This window comes from Syzygium oleosum, unplaced genomic scaffold (genome assembly GCF_021117445.2).
Source record: "Syzygium oleosum isolate NSW1041296 unplaced genomic scaffold, Sole_v2.1 Sole_v2.02, whole genome shotgun sequence".
NCBI classification, from domain to species: domain Eukaryota; kingdom Viridiplantae; phylum Streptophyta; class Magnoliopsida; order Myrtales; family Myrtaceae; genus Syzygium; species Syzygium oleosum.
In genome coordinates, this window is record NW_026607486.1 from 23,131,216 (window position 1) to 23,151,901 (window position 20,686).

The 20,686-nt window shown below is 40.3% G+C and overlaps 3 protein-coding genes across 3 annotated transcripts; 2 read left to right on the plus strand and 1 right to left on the minus strand.

The window, feature by feature from the left end:
• Nucleotides 1–672: 672 nt before the first annotated feature.
• On the plus strand, nucleotides 673–6,843 carry LOC115684812 (50S ribosomal protein L1, chloroplastic-like). The gene is made up of 6 exons (XM_056308150.1): nucleotides 673–1,104; nucleotides 1,677–1,856; nucleotides 1,942–1,996; nucleotides 2,212–2,339; nucleotides 2,893–2,976; nucleotides 6,338–6,843. The coding sequence occupies exons 1-6, from the start codon at nucleotides 673–675 to the stop codon at nucleotides 6,446–6,448; spliced, it is 990 nt and encodes a 329-aa protein (XP_056164125.1). The 3' UTR covers nucleotides 6,449–6,843.
• LOC130135209 (hypersensitive-induced reaction 1 protein-like) lies at nucleotides 4,492–6,085 on the plus strand. Its single transcript, XM_056303769.1, has 3 exons — nucleotides 4,492–5,126; nucleotides 5,523–5,643; nucleotides 5,802–6,085. The coding sequence occupies exons 1-3, from the start codon at nucleotides 4,938–4,940 to the stop codon at nucleotides 5,984–5,986; spliced, it is 495 nt and encodes a 164-aa protein (XP_056159744.1). The 5' UTR covers nucleotides 4,492–4,937; the 3' UTR covers nucleotides 5,987–6,085.
• A 1,147-nt stretch (nucleotides 6,844–7,990) lies between the features above and the next one.
• On the minus strand, nucleotides 7,991–16,883 carry LOC115684815 (carotenoid 9,10(9',10')-cleavage dioxygenase 1-like). The gene is made up of 17 exons (XM_030609697.2): nucleotides 16,639–16,883; nucleotides 16,460–16,530; nucleotides 16,326–16,340; nucleotides 15,899–16,010; nucleotides 15,375–15,474; nucleotides 14,818–14,880; nucleotides 14,619–14,729; nucleotides 14,357–14,541; nucleotides 13,897–14,035; nucleotides 13,317–13,434; nucleotides 13,115–13,216; nucleotides 12,628–12,878; nucleotides 12,356–12,468; nucleotides 10,386–10,535; nucleotides 8,952–9,206; nucleotides 8,511–8,592; nucleotides 7,991–8,416 (listed from the first exon to the last, which is right to left on the minus strand). Exons 1-17 carry the CDS (start codon nucleotides 16,873–16,875, stop codon nucleotides 8,220–8,222), a joined length of 2,301 nt encoding a protein of 766 aa, XP_030465557.2. The 5' UTR covers nucleotides 16,876–16,883; the 3' UTR covers nucleotides 7,991–8,219.
• Between the last annotated feature and the right edge of the window lie 3,803 nt (nucleotides 16,884–20,686).

Sequence of the window (20,686 nt, forward strand, 5' to 3'; positions counted from 1 at the left end):
CTAACATTTTGAATTATGACCAAATGTAACTCTTGATTAAGCTAAATGGATCATATTCAAGCATCTAACAGGAGCGTCACTAATCTTAGCATCTCTAGCACTATTGATGTAATATTTCAGCATGAACATGTACACATGGTGTTTCTACCTTTATTGAGGGATGCAGTTTGTGGAGGCTACCTCAGCTAAAGCAAGACGAGTCTCGATTCTGTTGCGGGACCCAGAGCCATCGCCACCATCTCCTCCACTGCCGCCTCCTTTTCCGCCTCCGCCACTGCCACCAGGGCCACCCCCGCCACCAGAGTAGGGAATAGGTGAGAGGCAGCGGCCGCGGGGGATGGCAGAGGAATGATGTGCAGGGGAAGTAGAGACCAACGCCCAGAGCTCACACGGCGCGTCACGATCATGAAGCTGTGAGAGAGACTGTCGTGAGAGTGGGGGCCGTGGTGGTGATTATGAGCTGTAAACGAGAGAGAGGGAGAGTGTGGAGAGAGGCTTAACGAGAAAATGGCAAAAGCCATGTTTCTTGCTGAGTCTGGGTTTTTCTGAGACGGAGACAGAGAATCACACACACCCAAACCAACACAAAACACCTCCAGAACCGCGGGCCCGGTCAACGGGCCGGGCCCGGATTTGACCGGGCCGGTTCCGGGCCGAAACCGGCCTGTGGCCATGACTACTTCGAATCGTATCGACAGTCCTCCGCTCTCTATCTCAAAGCCAAGCACTAGACCCAAACAAAAAAAAAAAATCGCGTCTTGCGCAACGCCGTCGCCAGTAGCCCTAGCGCGCTCGCCATCCTCCTCCCTATCCGCAGTCCAGGAGCTCACCCCCTCGCTCCTCTCCTTCAAGAATCACCGCTCTTTCTTCCTCTCTCCCTTGATTCTCAACTCCCTCAATTTCTGCTGCTTGGATGATTCCAGAACCAGGCACCACGACTCCGGTCGCGGCAGCTCTCTCGGCCTTGTGGTGGCCGCCGTAGCGTCTGTCGCAGAGGCGGAGGTGGTCGAGGAAGGGGCGGACGAATCCAAAGAAGGCGCTGCTGTTGCCACCGTTGCCCCGCCCAAGCCTAGGAAAGCGGCTTTGCCACTCAAGAGGGACAGAGTATGTAGTTTGTGTATTAGTAGGGTTCTTGTGTTGGCACTAGTTTTTTTTTTTTGCTTATTGTCTTAGTTCGACTGTTCAATCCGAGTATGAGGAAGGAAGATGATTCTTTTCCATGACTAGGCTTAATTATCCTACTAGTCATTAGAAAAATGCCCACTGGAATTTAGTTGTCTAAGGATTAGAAGAACGAGCCTCTTAACAGATTTCATGGTTTGTTGGTTTGTTCACTTAACATGTGCTTATGATTCATGATGTATCATCGTTTGTCTTACTTCTTTTTCCTTTATAATCTCTGATTTTTGTTGTTGGATAGTTGGAAAAATCAAGTAGTGATTCTTATGAGAAGTACGGCTTCTAAGTTCGGTTTTCAAGTTTTACTTTCTGAAATTCTCAGAGCTCTTTATGATGATTTACAATAAGATCTACCTATACCTTGGCACCTGGTATAAGTCTGAATTGCGGAGCTCAAGTCATGTTCATATATTGCTCTTATCAAAGTTTTAGCAAGCATTTTGTCATTTTTCCTTATTCTCGCTTGCCCTGGTTAATTTACATCTTTTAAATGCCAGACGAGGTCGAAGAGATTCTTGGAAATTCAGAAACTTAGAGAAAACAAAAAGGAGTATGACCTGAGTACGGCAATTTCCTTGCTGAAAGAGACAGCAAGTAGCAAGTTTGTCGAAACTGCTGAAGCCCATTTCCGGCTGAACATTGACCCTAAGTACAATGATCAACAGCTGAGGGCAACTGTGAGTTCTCTTGCTTGCTTCATACCTTGAACTCATGTTTCTGTGATATAGATATTCCTCATAGTCCAATAATCTCTGTCTCTAGGTGAACTTACCCAAAGGAACTGGACAGACCGTCAAAGTGGCTGTGCTTACTCAAGGTGGTAGCTCAATCCTCAGTATTATTTTGCTTATTAAGCCGACTCGTGCTTTGATGAATGATGGTGAACTCAGAACTGTCATTATATTATCCACTTGTCATCTGAACCGCATATCAAGCATTGGCTTGGAAGTAAACACACTTGATGAATTTTCATTGGACAGCAACATAGTTATTGTTGCTTTGACTCATCATGGAGGTGCTGATCATCTGTAGGTGAAAAGTTCGATGAGGCAAAGAATGCAGGAGCAGATTTAGTTGGGGGAGAGGACTTGATAGAACAGATCAAGGGAGGATTCATGGATTTTGACAAATTAATTGCTTCCCCAGATATGATGCCCAAGGTGCTTCTCTGCTATTTATATGGCTGATTATTTGTTTATCCGAACTTCTGCTTCCATGTGCTTGAAGTAACTTGGAAATCTTGTCTGACGAAGAATTGTGAAGTAACATGTCTTCTCCCTATGATATGTTGTCCTGACAAGTTGCAAATCTTTGATGAGCATACAATTTTGCGCTGGTACTGGTGGCTTATCTCATATTATACATGATGATGATGATGGTTCAGATGGAATTCAACTTTTAAGGGGTGTGTATGTGTTTGTGTTGTGTGTGTGTTTGAAACATTTCTCAGGATTTGGTTGATTCATTTGGAAGCTAAAGTAGAAATTGCCTTTCTCTGATTATGTTTTAGCCGGTCTTATTTGATATGCCTGCAAAATATTCCTGTGCAATTGGTTAAGAAGGACACTGGAGGTTTATCTAGCAGATCTTTAACTGGTGACTTTTGCTCACGGGCTTCTTGATGAACTTCTGTCAGGAACTTGCTATCTATGCACATATCCAAGCTATAAGATTTCTGGTTTGTATTTTCATAAAGTATTTACTGTGTGTCAGGTTGCCAGTTTGGGAAAGCTTCTTGGACCACGAGGACTCATGCCAAATCCAAAAGCTGGCACAGTGACAACTAACATACCTCAGGTATAGTCGAACAGGCAAATTTCCACAAAAACAAAGCTTTGAGTTTAGCTTTTAAGCACCAAACAAAGTCGAATTTCCAGCATTATACAAATCCTTTTTTCGTGCTTCATAAACATGAGATTTACTCTCATAAGTTGTCTAGATGGCCACAGACCTTATCTACAATGAAATATGCAGCTTTTAAATTTAAACCTTTGACATATGGCCTGTCATATAATTATTAACCATTTAAAAATTTTACCATGATGAACAATTATCTAGAATCAATTGGCAATTGTAATTTCAAGGTTACCATTCTTGGCTTCAATCACAGCTCGCTCAAGTCCCTCATCCAATTTTACATCCCAGATTTGGACTTGCAGAATCTCATATCCATTGAGATCAACAGGCTGCAAAATTTAGAGAACTCCAGTTCAGTTTATCTCTCATAATAACATCAAGAAGTCTAGAGTGGACAATTTTTTCCATTTCTTTCATAATAGCTTGGGCAATTGCATCCCTCTACCTAGAAACTCCGTCCATGTTTTGCACCGCAACCATAGCTCCGATCACTAGAATGATTGAAACAACAAAATCAGGCATGCAATAGTCGTTGCTTACCCGAAGTGTTAATTGAAGGATTAAAGTATGTTACTTTTGCATGTAAATTGTACAAATTTGTTCCAATACTATATTTATATTGATGTGATGAAATTTATTTGGCACATACCCTTGAGCACATATCCCTGGATCTGACGTCTTGGATTACTCTGCATGTGAAAGGCCTCATATCGTTTTTTTGGATGGACTCGGTATTGCACATATGCAATAACATTGACAAAATCATCGTCCTGTGAGAAAAATATCACGTGAGGTCATTACTTATTCAAGCATTTACATGTTAATTGGTAACAAGTGACAGGCTGTCATCTCACAGAACTAAAACGAGAAAAGGAAATTGATAAATCCATCAACATTCAACTCTAAATTCATCAATTATTTGAAATACACCAATAGAATCGCACTAATACTTCTCGACCAACCGACGAAAGCTAGTTTAATTGTGAAAATGTAGTTCTCATAGCTGTTTGAAAACAAAACATTCAAGGAGCAATGTGCTGATTTAAATAGTTTTTGTTTCCCACTAAGAAGATCACCGGTGCATTTGTGTACTATAGAGCAAAATCATCTAGAATGAAATCTAAATGTTGATGGAAGTTTGTACAAAGACAAAAGATTGAACAAACCTTGGTCTTTGTTCTGCATTTCACAAGCAAACTCTGCCATTGGAGTGACAGCTTCCCGGCGAGCTGATATCCGTAAATCCATGGAACAAAATGACACTCAGGTTGAAGAGTTCTATCAAACTTTCCACAACTCTTCGTAAAGCCTATCATTTGTTCCTCAACTTGGACACAACATACGTTACCCATCTTATATGTATATAAGTGGATCTTGCAGAAAGCATGTAATTGTTAGTTTAACGCAAATCATTTTCTTCAAACTTTCAGTAAAATAAAAGCCACATGGGTATGTCACAGCCACAGGTCCTTTCAGTTTCATCCAACCACAAAAAATCTGGTGACATTTTACACATCTAATCTAATCTAATCTAACCCAAAATTCGACCAGTAATCAATGCCTACCTGATAAGTAACATTGCCATTTCTTTTATTTCCATGTAATCAACAACTAAACCCCTAGAGCAAACCATGTTTGTCTTTTCAGTTGTTGATTACATGGGAATAAAAGAAATGACAATGTTACTTATCATGTAGGCATTGATTGCTGGTTGAATTTTGGGTTAGATTAGATTAGATGTGTAAAATGTCACCAGGTTTTTGGTGGTTGGATGAAACTGAAAGGATCTGTGGTTGTGACATACCCATATGGCTTTTATTTTACTGAAAGTTTGAAGAAAATGGTTTGTGTTAAACTAACAATTGCATGCTTTCTGCAGGATCCACTTATATACATATAAGATGGGTAACGTGTGTTGTTGTGTCCAAGTTGAGGAACAAATGGTAGGCTTTACGAAGAGGTGTGGAAGGTTTGACAGAACTCTTCAACCTGGGTGTCATTTTGTTCCATGGATTTGCGGATATCAGCTCGCCGGGAAGCTGTCACCCCAATGGCAGAGTTTGCTTGTGAAATGCAGAACAAAGACCAAGGTTTGTTCAATCTTTTGTTTTTGTGCAAACTTCCATTAACATTTAGATTTCATTCTAGATGATTTTGCTATATAGTACACAAATGCACCGGTGATCATCTTAGTGGGAAACAAAAACTGTTTGAATCAGCACATTGCTTCTTGAATGTTTTGTTTTCAAACCGCTATGAGAACTACATTTTCACAATTAAACTAGCTTTCGTCGGTTGGTCGAGAAGTATTAGTGCAAATCTATTGATGTATTTCAAATAATTGGTGAATTTAGAGTTGAATGTTGATGAATTTATCAATTTTCTTATCTCGTTTCAGTTTGGTGAGATGACAGCCTGTCACTTGTTACCAATTAACATGTAAATGCTTGAATAAGTAATGACCTCACGTGATATTTATCTCACAGGACGATGATTTTGTCAATGTTGTTGCATATGTGCAATACCGAGTCCATCCAGAAAAACGATATGAGGCCTTTTACATGCAGAGTAATCCAAGACGTCAGATCCAGGGATATGTGCTCAAGGGTATGTGCCAAATAAATTTCATCACATCAGTATAAATATAGTATTGGAACAAATTTGTACAATTTACATGCGAAAGTAACATACTTTAGTCCTTCAATTAACACTTCGGGTAAGCAACGACTATTGCATGCCTGATTTTGTTGTTTCAATCATTCTAGTGATCGGAGCTATGGTTGCGGTGCAAAACATGGACGAAGTTTCTGGGCAGAGGGATGCAATTGCCCAAGCTATTATGAAAGAAATGGAAAAGATTGTCCACTCTAGACTTCTTGATGTTATTATGAGAGATAAACTGAACTGGAGTTCTCTAAATTTTGCAGCCTGTTGGTCTCAATGGATATGAGATTCTGCAAGTCCAAATCTGGGATGTAAAATTGGATGAGGGACTTGAGCGAGCTGTGATTGAAGCCAAGAATGGTAACCTTGAAATTACAATTGCCAATTGATTCTAGATAATTGTTCATCATGGTAAAATTTTTAAATGGTTAATGATTACATGACAGGCCATATGTCAAAGGTTTAAATTTAAAAGCTGCATATTTCATTGTAGATAAGGTTTGTGGCCATCTAGACAACTTATGAGAGTAAATCTCATGTTTCTGAAGGACGAAAAAAGGATTTGTATAATGCTGGAAATTCGACTTTATTTGGTGCTTAAAAGCTAAACTCAAAGCTTTGTTTTTGTGGGTTGCAGCGAAGTGGAAGGCTGAAGGGGAGGTTGAGTACAAGAAACTCTCTGTTGCTCGTCACAGTCAAGCCACCGCGGATGTTGCATGGGACATCTCGGGCAAAATATCAGGGGTGACTGGCAAGGACTACTTCGACTTGGCCCTCATGTCCCAGTATATTGACTCCATGTCAGATAGAGGCGGAAATTCAAAATCCTCGATGCTATTCGTTCCGCAAGGTCCTGGAGCCATGCGAGAGGTGACCGCGAAGATACACGATGGTCTTCTTGAAGCGTCCACGTCCAGTGCTAAGTAGTAGTGACAATTTGACAGTTACATTTATGACTCTAGTTTGTAGTTGTATTTTCTATGCCTGTTACTATTTTCTATGCCACGACTGTACTCCCACACCGCACCGTTTTAACCTCCTCCATATGGAGTGCTTTTACTTTCTTAAAGTGCTTTTACTTTCTAGTCACTATGTGGTATGATAACAATCAAGCAGTTCAGAGCAAGCTTCATGATTATGGTACATCTTGTACCTGCTCCTATCTGTATATCTGTATGCGTGTTTACATATGCTCGCATGCTTGTGTTTATACACACTTTCGGATTTGTGTGCCTTTGTTACTTGATAAGAGAGTCTCCTATCTTTGATCAGCAGACAAGTTCTGGAGTGGTCTCACGGAAGACCATTACCTGTCACGAGCGTCAAGCTTCTTTTCTTATTTAACCAAAAGTTTGAGAGAGAATGAGAAATTTGAGTTAGAGGAGTGGAGAAAAGAGCGGATATCATACTCAAACTACTGGCTATCAGAAACACAAATTTACGCAGTGGAGGCAAAAGGAGATGCCCTTGAAATTGCCAAAACATTGTACAGGAACTATTTCGGTTAGCAATCCAATGGTCCAGCCTATCCTCTCTTCCTAGATTGCTCATCTAGTTAACCATTCTCTGTAACTTTCAGTGTCAGCCCGTAGAGAAGCTTCTCTTCCTAGAAAGGCATGACCTGAAATCTGTGTCTTTACCAGTTGACTTGATTAAAGATGTTCTAAATCTAATAAAATCCTTTTGTTCCTTTAGCAACAGAATGTGTGATTCAGTGGATTGTTATGCTCGTATGATGTCACGGTCTATACTCTGTGCTTACATTGTTTGGTCGTAACAAGTACAATTCGACAGTTTTGCTCTAAAAGGCAATGATGTTGCATAAATCATTCATTTCTGCAACTTGAAAACCTCACAATCGCAACACTACATTTCAGCTGGATGTCCAAAGCCAGCCCCCGTCACTTTGTGCTATTTGTGGGACACCTAGTATGTCCAGTACCAGGTACTGTGCTTCGGTCTTTCAAGTCGAAAGAGATTTTGGACATTAGGGGTGGGTAGTTTTTCTGCAGACACGGTAAAAGCATCTGATCAAGAAGTCAAAACCATATTTTTATGCTGAGCATGTTGAAACCGTTTGTAAGCTGGCTGACGGTATTACCAACGGTTGTGAGTTGACTTCCAAAACTACTGAGAATCGATTGATGCCACATAATTAAGAGGTTGTTAAATAGTCATGTTAGGGCATCAGCCTTGCTCATTGTTGAACATCAATAAACTAATGATATGATGGTCAACGTTGATATAATTAACCATTTACTTCATCTTCTAACTTGACATTTTTCATCCAATGACCCCCCTATTCTCATGTATACCCCCCCTCAAACCAATTCCATTGAATATGTATAATTCGCTGTCTTTATCGTCTGCATCTTCTGGCAACTACTTCTATGCTATCGGGGGGCTTCCATCACTGTCAATACCTCCCTGGCCTTCTCCGTCATTGATTGTATCCTCATGATTGTCGATCGAGGAGATACAGTGCTAGTCTCAGCAGGCCCATCTAGTCATAAGATGGGTCATGGAATGCTTAGCTTGCCTCTGAGATGCAAATGTTTAGGGATATCAGATTTATGTTGTACGCTTCTAGAGACTGATGAATCTGTCTGTGTTAAAGTCGATGCTAACAAGGGCTCTAACAAAAACGACTGATTCTGGCTATTCCTTTCCTTCTCCTTCCTCATCTCCTCCAACAAAGCTTTACCCGTGTCTCTGCCTGTTTCATCATCAGAGACAACATGTCACGAGCCACGTCTTAATTGTCTCTGTCAAGATATTCACTCAATTCCAGAATGAAATTCATATACTACCTGCAAGGTATCCACCATGTACATAACCATTGAATCTCTCACTTGTGTGTTCACCAGTGAAAAAGAAGCGTCCTACCGGTGCCTGAGAACATACAGAAAATCTGCTTCAATTACAGGTACAGCTCAAGCTATTTCAAGAAGAAGCGCTAGCACCAACAAATTTCTAGTTGCCTCGGAACAACAAAAGAAAAAATAAACCTCATTCTAGTTGCTTCTCCTAGGACATAGTAAATGTAAAAGAATCTAAAGCTGCTAGATATTTCACATAGAAATTAACCCCTAAGGGATTGATTCAGAAAGACATACATCTTTTGTCAAGCCATAAATGACAACTTGTCTAAGCTTGGATATCCAGAAGTGAGAATTATACTGATCAAAATATAAACATGAAAACAGGAACATGCGGGATTCGTAATATTTGAAGGTAAGATAAGCACCTACCTTAATGTTTTGAACGACCTGATGATTAAAAATGGCGGGGTAGTTGCTGCAGCTGCCACGCTGGAACCTGTTATTCCGCCAGCGGGGCACGAGTATATCAGTGGCATTAGGTATATTGGGCCCAAACATGTCCCTAAGCACCTCCATAGCCTCTTTCAGTGTCTCTTCGTCAGATTGATTCTCCACACGCTTTGATTCTCCATTTGTCAATGTCACAACCAGAATATTGGAACCAGGGTATGCATTCTCCATGTGCTGATGACGTGCCCAGAGATAAACAACACGATCATCTTTATCAGATGAGTTCCCCTCGACGCATTATACAGTCGATTAAAATATTGCTCGAGATTCCACATCAAAGCAAATTAGAGTATCGAAACGTAATGAGGACGGTGAGATCCCCAAATCTTCCATCAGAGGCCAAGTGTGGCAGATAACATTTTATAGTGTTCTCCCAATTGAAGTAATGAAGATATTACAATCTTATAGGTTTGAAAACTGATGGCCGTACTTAATATCGATACCTCATAATTAAACAAATTGGCTGCAATTGTAACTTAATCCCAGAGTGCAGCTAATACCGCCAGCTTTCAGAAAATGACAAAAACATCATGAACATCCCCCTCCAGCCAACGACTTTACGCAACTCAAAGTATAATAAGCTCTTGACTATTTAATGATTGTAGATGGCAGCTATATTATATAGAGGAATCAGCATCACAGTAAGGTGTAGTGATGAATAGATATAATGCCACGCATATGACGGACTCCTCTACACCCTTGAAGAGAAATACATATAAACCACTTCTAACATTTGCAAACAAAAAGGCTGGGTATGAAATCATGGGTCTTAATACAGAAAACTAACTACATGAATAGCAGAAGAGCCAATGCACACGTATTCAGTATCATCAAAATGAAGTAGTTCCAGCTTTCCGAGACAGTGAACTTTCCATCGATGAACGAGCCCTAATAAATAAAAGACACCATATTTTTCCAGCCAACCGTGAATTAGAGAATAACGTGGTATCAAATACTACTCTAGACAATAATACCACTCTTTCTTATGCAAAAAGCGTAGCTTATATAAATACAGTGGCTTGTCTGACAAAAAAAATTATTCAGTGGCTCGGGACCCAGCAGAACGATAATTAAAAAATAGCATAATCGACTCTTTTCCATTAAAATAGGATTTTTTCTTTTTTTGAAGTTCACCTTATTGATGCTTGAGAAGTAGTCCAGTATACTGCTTGTTAACAACACCAAACATGTTAACTTCATAATATTGGGTACAGTTTTTTCACACTTTCTAAGATCCCCGGAGGATGACATCAGGAAGCACTCAATTCCCCACGAGAGAAAACTCTTAGGGCCAAGAAAACCGGAAGAAGAAAGAAAAACTATTAGCTGGCTACAAAAGTTTTGTTAACAAACCTGCCAGAATGTGTAATAACCTCTCCGTTCGTGTGCATATATGAAGAACTCTTTCTCGGGTCCACAAGGCCAGAACTTATACGGAAACTTCAGGAACATTTTCGTGTAAACCATCACGTCAAGCTTCTCTATCGCCTCCATCTTCCATCTCTGTTGAGCATTATTTTCCAAATTAGTGCTACTTCATCGGACCAAGTAAAATGGACAATAGATCAAACATCACTCAGCTTCCTTTGAGGACCACCAACAAAGAGAACCCGTAATCATAATTGTTGCTTAATCCTCTAGACATCGTTAAAGATATAAATTTTCAAATGGATACGCGCAGTAGTAACTTTTATATTTAATCCTAAAGAACAGCAAGCGTGTTGGCACAAGATAACATCCAAGGATTCGTAGGTCCTGAATTCTATCACGATAAAACGATTCTATTGGAATCAATAACAGTGGTGCAGTTGGTTCTGGCTACTATCTGAACCGAAAACATGAAGCCCTCATAGGCATAAATCAAGGAAAGGTCCAGGATGAGACATTTATATTGCTAGTCTTCTAACCTCTGGAGAAACAGAGAATTCCACGGTATGTACTAAAGTACCCAACATTCCAATTGGCATATAGTGCAAACAGCTGTCACCACATGCAATTGGATTCCGGGAATATTGAAATCTCCATAATCGAGGTGTGCCAAAGCGAAAAGTCCACAGCCACCAAAGCACAGCACCCATTTAGAAAGCACGGTTGTTAGTAACTATCTGTGGTCATGCAACCGTGGCATTTGCCTTGTTCAAAGGAAAGGCCACCTCGAAAATCTGCGTCTTACTACCGGGGACAGCGACTGCGAGTGAGGTCAATTTAATATGTAAGATAGCTTGCGAGGCTTTCAATACTGATAATTAACTTGATGATTGAAATAAATATGTGGGCCACAGCTTGAATATCAAGAACGCAACCCAGAAAACTCACTCTTGTAGGGGCACTCATCATGGGGAGTCTTCTATGACTATTAACTACTTTCGTAGAGCAATTGGATAAATTACATGGTCGAGACCCAGTAAATGCAAGGGAAAACATGGACGACATTACAACCAAGAGATCTTTTTCAGTGTATTTACAAGTTCATTCAATCAATCAAAAGCAGCACTTTGCGCTAAAGTGTTTCACAGTAGTTATTAGAATCTTGTTAGGAACTTTCACGTATTAATTGTAAGGCGCAATAATTCCGATTGTACTAGTTTTTCAATATTATTCATGTGATTTCAGTGCACTCTATGGACTTTTCAAAAATTGGGGATAGAAAAGGAAGATAGTGAGAGAAATAAGAATGAAGGGAGATGTGTTGCGGGCATTGATGGCCTGAACGAGATGAGGTCACTTTGGAGAGCCCCAATGCTAACAGACAGAATCGCGTAAGACACAACCATCCTCCGTAGTAACAGTAACTCCGGTTCTCAAGTGTTGTATTTCCCGGACGACCTGCCCCAAATCCATGCATAGACGTAACAGGCAAAAGTTAAAAATCAAATTAAAGCCCGGAGAATCAGATGCAATGGCAATGAAGATAGAAAAAGTTTATCAACATATCTGAATGAGAACTGTGCAGTGGTCAAACAAAGAGACTCATTACCCTAGTGAAGTTCGCTCACTCACAATCTGACATTATAGAAATATTTAAATTGTGTAGAGTCGAAATGGTCCCCGCTAAATTCCACCTACGCGCTAGTCATCTATTTTCTTCATCCTTCTTGCATTTGAATTTGAATGGGCAAGGAAACACCACATTAAATGGAGAAAATGACAACACTTCATGTGTTCATGTTCTTCTTCTATTTGAGCGGATTTGACCGCTCCACCTATTGACTTCTACATGAGGTCATCAAGTTCACTGTATAAGCTAATAGACATTGGCCAGAAAGAGAGCGGTAACATTTGGAAGCAGAAATTATACTAAGAAACTGGAAAAACTTACTAACCTCAGACACGAAGAAGGCATGGAAGCCATAAGGAACCCTGTGGGGTAATTCAACAACAGCAACAGGATCAGATGACATGTTTTTCGCATCAATTACATTTACTGCCGACTTCCTGCACATTTATTGAACAAACATCACTCCATGTTCTCATCATCCTCCTTGAACTATAGTGTTCACCGTTTTCTTGCAGTGCAGCACCAGTGAGATTTGCCAAAAGAGCGGGAGGTCCAATGATTAACTAAATCAATGGTGAGAAAAGGATGAGCAGAATACCGTGTTCTCATCATGTACGAAGAATATCAGACACCCATCATCTTCTTCAGGAGTGATGCCAGGCTCTCGAGGGACAAAAATAGCTTCAGAACCAAATCTACCTGGTCCCAGGTCAAACACACCTTGAACATTTCCACCGACCTCAATCTTCTTTTTTCCTTCCTCTGGCTCAGCGTGCAGATCAAATTTCACAATTCCAGCAACCTTTGCAATGCTGTCCAGAATGGTTCCGTACACATACCTTTGTTTCCTAGGCACTCAAAAGATGGCTCAAGTAAGAAATACAAAAATGAAAAAACACTGACTGACAAAATAATGATAAGATTTTCCACAATGATTAATAGCAGATATAGGATTTCTTGACCTCAGGTTGCGGTAATGGCCCTTCAGCATTTTTTCGCTCTTTGCAAACATTCGTGTAGCTTTGTACATCCAAAATAAAATTTTCCTTATACAACCATTCATGGACCTGAATTAAAGCGACACCTGCCGGTGTAGCACTCATTTATCCTCGGAAAATCAACCACAGGTGCTGACAGCTTCTTTTGTGAAGCCAGGCCAGTTTTCATGTTGAATCTCATTTCATACCTGGTTGACAAAAAGAAAAAAAACAGTCGAAATTTTTTTAAAACGTCGGAATTTAAAAAGAGCATTTGGCAGGGCATAATCAGATCACAGTTTTTCTTACAGTTCATCTGTGAAATTCTCGAGCTTTTCCTTAACAGTCCCATTGACCATGTCCAGATCAGGATTCTCAAGGCGGCAAGTAATCAAAACAACTTCATCTTCCTCCTCCCATGCATTGGCTGGAAGTAAACAGCCAATTTAGTCATTAAGGAGAAGGGAAAACCAGAGTTACGGTATTAATAAACTACTGGATTTACTGATAGCAGCAAAACACCATAAAATATACAACGTTGCTCATGCCAGTGGCAAAATAACAACAGTACAAGGAAAAACTTGGCCAGAATAGAAGTTTCAATAGCCTAACTAATAAACTCCTCACCACCATTGCGCTACTACAACGTGCAAGTTATTGCCAGAATTTTCAAAGCTCAAAGGAATCATTGAAAAAGTAGAAGATGAAGACAAGATGCCTTTGAATATCTAAATGTCAAATTAACTGACTCAAAAGCCCGTGAGCATACTATCCAAACTTTTCCTCATGCAGTACAAAAATCAACCCAAGATCTATGGCTCCTGACAAACAAGAATGGCCTATAAAGTTTATCTCACTATAAAAAACAAGGATGGTCAAGAAGACGCACCATTGTGAAAAATGAAGCAGTTTGGAAGCTCAAACCATCTGATTTGAAGCTCGTTCTTTGCATATCGCGTAAGTACCCCAAAGCGAGATTTTTTGGTTGCATCAAATGTAAATATTAGCTTGTTATCTTTAACCATTTCCTGTCAACATAATCGGAGAACATACAGTCATGATCATTTTATATGGTAAACAATATATGGCCTGTATCATACAAACAGTATAGCAATTTGAGGTGGGGCATTAGGAACATCAAATAAAATTTAAGATGAAAAAGATGACATAACTATTGTGATCAGCAATACTCTCCCCTGATATTTGAATAGAATCCAGAGAGTTTAGGTCAATAATTTGCTCTCATTTTAAGAATTTCAAAGTTTCATCCGAGACCCATTATCTGCTGTAATTGGCTTTAGTCTGAGTAGTGATTCTCATAAAGCTTTTGTACTTATATGTTACCATACCTTGGGCCTGAAATAAAGAGGAAGATCCATGAAAGTTGCATAATTCTCTATAATGGCAAAGTCATGCATCATGATGGGATCTGAAATGGTAATTGGTACTGGATCATGCATGAATCCATCTTTTGAAATAACCCTGTAGGTGATATATGGCGGTGTATGCGAATAGCCAAAGGTGAACATCTCTCCTGCACCAACAATCATAAGTTACAGCATTTTCCCTGAATAGAACAAACTGATTGGAATGTTAGGAGCTTGGAATTACCTGTGAAAGGATCGACCTTCGGATGGGCTGTAAAAGAATGAGCAAGTCTCTTATCATAATCAAGCATTCCAAGAGTCTGCCAGTCGCCATCTTCCAAAACCTTGAGGACATCTGCACAGAATCACAAACTTTAGCTCCCCACTATAAACTAATAAAGGTCACCAAAAGGAGGAAGAGCACAGAGAACTTGGAGTTTTACAAGGTTTATCGGCCTCTGAAAGCGCCAAGAGTTTTCCATGCTGATATATGAGTGCAGTATTGCCTGGAATCGAGAATAAAGCAGTTAATTTTCATATATCTTACAGAAAACTGCATGGAAGTCCCGAACTAGGCATAATTGTATGGATATGGCTCCAAGCAAGGCTCTATATGTGTCTCTCGATCAGGAAAGACGATAATGCATTGTATCGTACAGAGATGTTTTTTATTTGATCGCCAAGATAGAATTGGCAATAACCATGGACATATGATGATGGCTCGTGGACATTCCTTGAGTGCTTAGGACAGTCTCAACTGTTTTCTTTTGCTAGGTCTCAAAGAGTCAACATTGAATTAAATTACATAAGCCGTCATCCAGAAGAATCAACTAACATATGCATAGAAGCCCACCACATATTGCACCTTTTTCACATTTGAATATTTAATGCTTATCATATCATGCTCGAAACTGCTAAAAAAACAGTCTTAAGAGGTCCTCCTCAAGTTACTAAAAGGTTTTAAGAGCAATGCACGGGTCTCGGAGTTTAAAAGCCCTACCTGTCCCTGTTCCATATGAAACATCTAGTATTTTCAGTTTTGCTCTCAACATTTGCATATTGACCATGAGTAAACCAAAAAGCCCTTTGAGGTCTCCAATCTGCAAATTGGGAGTTAGATAAACAATGAATAATACTAAGGAAGCGAACGTCTACAGAAAAAATCCTAGCACATCTTTTGCCTAGCGACAAATAAAAATCGATGCCCACGATGGACTCCTGTATACATAGCTTTTGTCACTTCATAAGGAAATTGATGTTTTGTTCATTCCAAAATCCTCAAGCTAAATTTGAGGCCACTCAGAACAACTGAGGATGATTGTCGACTGACATTAGAATCTTCCATCTGCATTGCAATGGAGATGTGCCGACACATGGTTTTCATTTTGGCCAAAAAGTGTTGATACATTCACGATTCAAAGAGAGTATGCCACATGCTTTGAAGTTTCAACAACCAATCGAACTGAGATATTAACTCTATCGTGCAACATGACAAACTTGTGTCTCTGCTCCTCGTGAACATACCTTCAAAAATTTAGATCCTCCAAAGTACTCCTCTTGCTTGAGTCTCGACGTCCTCACATAGTGAGAGACGTAAGTAGCTTTGCCATATTTTATCCGCATGCCATGAACCATGCTGCATGGTAGAAAAAAGGGCGGGCCAAAAAAAGAAGAACAAGGTAACTGATTCAGTGACCATTCATTCACATATGCTAAAACACTGAATTAGAGCAGACAGGTGCTAAATTTGAGGAAACAGGTAATCGGATAGATCCACAATACTCCCTAGTCTAACTCTGAACAAGTCCAAACGAATGCACACCCTAGTCTAACTCTGAACGATTGTGAATTCGAACTAAACGGTGACTGTCATTTCTCTACTTAGCGAAACTCGTTATGAACTAGAAGTGCATCAGCTAATGCGGAATCGGGCAGGCTCAAGAATACGCACCCATCTCCATCAAACCTGCACGGAAGGGAAAAAAACAAAACAGAACCCAGTTAATAGAACCGTGTATCAAGCCCCTTGTTAAACCGAACCAGAGAGTTTCATCAAGAACGAAACCGGGCAAAGAGAGAGGGTACCAGTGGTATCCGGCGACAGGGGCAAACTTGGGATTGGGGCCCACCCGAACGAATTCTCCATTCAAGCAATCCTAAAAGAGCACGATTTACACACTCCATAAAATCGACGATAAAATAGATAAGAGCGACGAACACACTTTGCCAAGGAAACACGAGAATGAAGGCGGGGAGCAAATTACAGGGAGATGGTCGAGGACAGGGAGGTCGGTGACGGTAGGGGTCTCGTCGGGAACAGGAGCGAAGTTGCCGGAGAGATAGTGGTGAGGCCGAGAAGAGTCGTACATCAACTTCACAATCAGCTTCTTAATGTAGTCCACCACCTTGGACGCCACCCCCTTCTTCGGCTTCGGATTCACCTCCACTATCCCTCCTCCTCCTCCTCCGCCGCCGCTCCCTTTCTTCTCATCGTACTTCATCTTCTCCTCTCTCTATTTCTCTCTCTGCGGGAGACCGATAAGAGCGCGTTATTTGACAGTGTTATTAGTTACTAGTGTTATTACCAGTCAGTCACTCACTCGGATAATCTCATTCGACGTGGTTGGTCGGTCTATCAGAGGCCGACACGCGCTCTTCTCTCTTCTCTCTCCCGTTCGCTCCTCCTCCGCCACCTCCTCGCGTGCTGTTATGGGGGACGGTGGAGAGAATAGAGAGAGAGAGAGATGCTCATTAGACCTTGAAGTCTTGAACAGTCAACTTCGAACAAAAGCCAATTTGAGACCATCTCTCCTCCCTTATATATATATTAAAAATGGAAGCTCGCCTTTTGCGGGCGGGTGGATCCGTGGATGGACACTCGACAGCTTTTCTTGCTCTTTTTTCAATTCTTCTCCTTTGTTTATATATATTAACAAAGCAACGACTGAGTTATAAGGATGAAAGGGTAGGTTGCTACTACAGGACGGTTGCTGCGATCGGTGGAAAAGTCATCCGGGATAAAACAGTTGTTGATTGTGCAACCGTTATGTGAATATATGAAGACATTTTGGCTCTTTGCGCTCATTTTCGTGCTCTGTAATAAAATCCTTCCAATGTCAGCACACTCATTTATCCCGATATTGTTATTGAATAATATAACAAAATTCTCGTACAATCACCAAGCCACCACGGTCATTGACCCGCTCCTAGACATATAGCTTGACCCTAACTCAGGAGAACTTACACCGCTGCAGATATTCACAAATTGAGCCAGACAACAGTACTCGTAGGATAGTCATTTAGCGTTGCATCATCTTTCAAGTTTAGAGATGGAAATCTCTATTCAACAAGTGAACGCAACACCATCCACGGCCCGATGACGGTAACTAGACGAAAAATAGAATACATTATCAGCAACCTTTCAAGTTCGACTACAAAGTCAGCGTCGTCGTTGATTGAGAAAAGCTTAGATAGAGAGGCTCCGCCTTCGCCCTTGAGGTTCCTATCGCTGTCGCTTAGGCCGACCTCCAAAGGAAAAGTTCAAAAAGAGAGGAAACCTTTCTCCTTGAGGCTTTCAACAGTGTCTCTTAGGCTAACTTCCAAGAAATAAGAAATTCACGCCCTACCTTCTACTTTTTCCCTTGATATCCTATGAAGCCGACACAGCAGGTTTGTCGTCTTCACATCTGTGTTCAAAATGCATGATTCATGCAGCATTGGCGAACGTTAGGGTATATGCTCGACTTAAGACCACTTCTCGAGTTGCTCATAAGAGAAAAAGTTACCTTTTTAATCTATGGACTGGAACAAAAATGGGAACTTACTTTTCTGGGAGGTGCAATGTGGGATAAAGATGGCGCAAGATCTTCGAGGCGTCGCGACGGTGCATTGCTCCTCCAACTACACAATATCTGCCGCTAGCTAAAGGATTTTCAAGAGCTTAAATGTGTGCTTGTCCAACGTCTCAGACATCAACACATCCGTAGGACGCATTGGGAAATTCTTCAGTTCCTACATCATACGTGCCTTTGATTATTCCCACTGCAGACACCATTTTCTTAAAGGAAAATCACTTTCCTAGTGCAACTGGGTTTCTTCTTGCACATGGAAATGAATTACGGGTACGTTTGGTTAAGTATTTTGAAAGCCCCTTTAGGGCCCAAAGCCCCTTGGGAAAAATTTTGGGTGTTTGGCAATTATTCCCACAAACAACTAAAAATTGACAAACATAAAAATGTACAAACTTTAGTGCAATGGATTTGAAAGCCCCTTTGGGGCTCATCTACAGTTGATTTATTCACAAGAAATCATCATAGATCAAGGTATGCGTCTCATCTATTATGATATTGTGAAAACCATCTTGCTCTAAGATTTTGGGTATGATGTTTATGCAAATATTAGGGTTTGATTTACATAGAATTGATTTGATCTTACATGAATAGCAACAACTCAAGTGCTTCTCCTTTATTGTCCTGTGTATCACTAGCTCAATGAGACTGCCGCTCACGAATTGCATTATGCGACGGCTCCTTATTTGAGGTTATTTTTGCAATTTTCAGTCACAAACCCTCTCGTCACAGATCCACACCAGCCAACCCCACATTAAACTAATTAAATTTTTTATATCTTACCTTATCAAACCAACCCGTAAAACAGTAAATTTTAATCTCAATTAATCTAGCCCGCATAAAAAAACACTTACATCCCTTTCTCCGAATATACACGGAAATGAGCTGGAATTTAAATCCCCTTCAATGTGCGCGTATATCCTTTTCCATATTAAGCCATTTCTTCTTGATTTCTTTCCAAGAAGCTTGATGTGTGCCCGATTGAGCTCTCCCTTTCTCCGATATTCCTGCCGTTCTCTGTGCCCCTTTCTTGGACGAGAGTATGGCTGAATATTGCCCGAATCTGCTTCCTCTTTCCGGATTCTTGTCGAGAATATTGTCTTCAATTACGGCCAGATTTTTCTCATCGATTTTCGTCCTTAACGGTGCATATTATCTTTGCCTTCCGGAGACGATTGCCCCAATCACGTGCCCACCTTCCTTGCCAAGAATCATATATATTTAGCCCATGTTTTCCTTTTTGCTTCGCCCCAGAATCTTTCCACGAGCTAAATTTCCCATCTTGGACTTTGCCGAAATTCCTTGTACTTTCCCAACTTAGATGACCAATGCAGGGCAGACGTGGAATTCAGCTACACAATCCACCACCGGGTCAATGAAATTATTCAATGCGCACATGCTTTAGAATGCCTAAATTCAACACAATATTAATATTTTTGTTTACAAGTCAAACTCGATCCCTTTTTTTTTTTTTAATGTAATGAATGGAGTAAATTGAGTAACCAAAATTTAGGTGTCAACAATACCACGCTATAAAGTCTGTTGGCCAGCAATGATATAACCTCAAGGGTTTTTGCTAAATAATTTAAATGTCTGGTGAATGATAGATAAAAGTTGCATTCAATTGAGGAACAATTGAATTTAAGGGACAAAAACACCTGTTCCGTCCATTTCGAGGACTCGAAGGAAAAGGAGAAACCTGTCCATTTGAAAAATATTCCGGACTTCTTTTGCTGCTCTCATTTTTGTCTTCCTCACAGCCGCTCCAACCATAACCTCTCCAGATTTCGTCTAATTCTCTCTGAACTTCTGAAATTTCTCGTCATTTCTCCAAATTTTAAGCTAATTCTATGACCGATATATGAGGATTTCGTCCCTCTTATACTTATTGCTCTATGTTTTTTTTTTCTCTTTTTTATCCCCCAGGAAATCTGTCCGGAGGGGTTCAAATCCTATGCGACCCATCCCATGCGAATCCGCAGGAGCTCGTCTATAAGCAAGGCCAAGCTGGAATTATTAAAGCCACGGTTTCCATTATGTTCGATAATCGGGTCGAAGTCAGAGTCCACTTGGCTTTTGTAATTATATCTCCTAATCTAAATCCGGATAATAAAGAACGGACTCAACTTATCACAACTAAAAATTCATAAAAATTCACAACTAAAAATTCATTAAAATGTACTTCACTCATGGTCAAGCAGATAATAAATAAGGTAATATTTATGAGTCATGGAATGGAACCACAAAGTTATTACATAACTCAATCAATTGCCTTTGTTCAAATGAAAGTCCAAAACTTTAGTGCAATGAATAGGTCTTCTGGCAACCCTGAGAGCATGAATCCGCACAAGCTCTGACTTTCTTCACGTCCACTTCAACTTTCTTGGTGTCTGCATGAGTTCCAATAAGAAACAAGAAATTAAAAATGTTACTTATATCAAGATTGAAGTTGATTTTTTTTTAA

Bases quoted from the DNA above. Each gene is read 5' to 3' on its own strand.
- LOC115684815 (XM_030609697.2), bottom strand. From the start codon at position 16,875: ATGAAGTACGATGAGAAGAAAGGGAGCGGCGGCGGAGGAGGAGGAGGA. The intron at 12,879-13,114 runs GTGTCGCTTTAA...TTGAGTGCCTAG, and splicing joins AATGAGTGCTACACCGGCAG to GAAACAAAGGTATGTGTACG. The intron at 9,207-10,385 runs GTTTGTTAACAA...GCACGTCATCAG, and splicing joins GTTATTACACATTCTGGCAG to CACATGGAGAATGCATACCC.
- LOC115684812 (XM_056308150.1), top strand. From the start codon at position 673: ATGACTACTTCGAATCGTATCGACAGTCCTCCGCTCTCTATCTCAAAG. The intron at 1,105-1,676 runs GTATGTAGTTTG...TTTAAATGCCAG, and splicing joins TGCCACTCAAGAGGGACAGA to ACGAGGTCGAAGAGATTCTT. The intron at 1,997-2,211 runs GTGGTAGCTCAA...GATCATCTGTAG, and splicing joins AGTGGCTGTGCTTACTCAAG to GTGAAAAGTTCGATGAGGCA.
- LOC130135209 (XM_056303769.1), top strand. From the start codon at position 4,938: ATGGGTAACGTGTGTTGTTGTGTCCAAGTTGAGGAACAAATGGTAGGC. The intron at 5,127-5,522 runs GTTTGTTCAATC...TTTATCTCACAG, and splicing joins AATGCAGAACAAAGACCAAG to GACGATGATTTTGTCAATGT. The intron at 5,644-5,801 runs GTATGTGCCAAA...CAATCATTCTAG, and splicing joins CCAGGGATATGTGCTCAAGG to TGATCGGAGCTATGGTTGCG.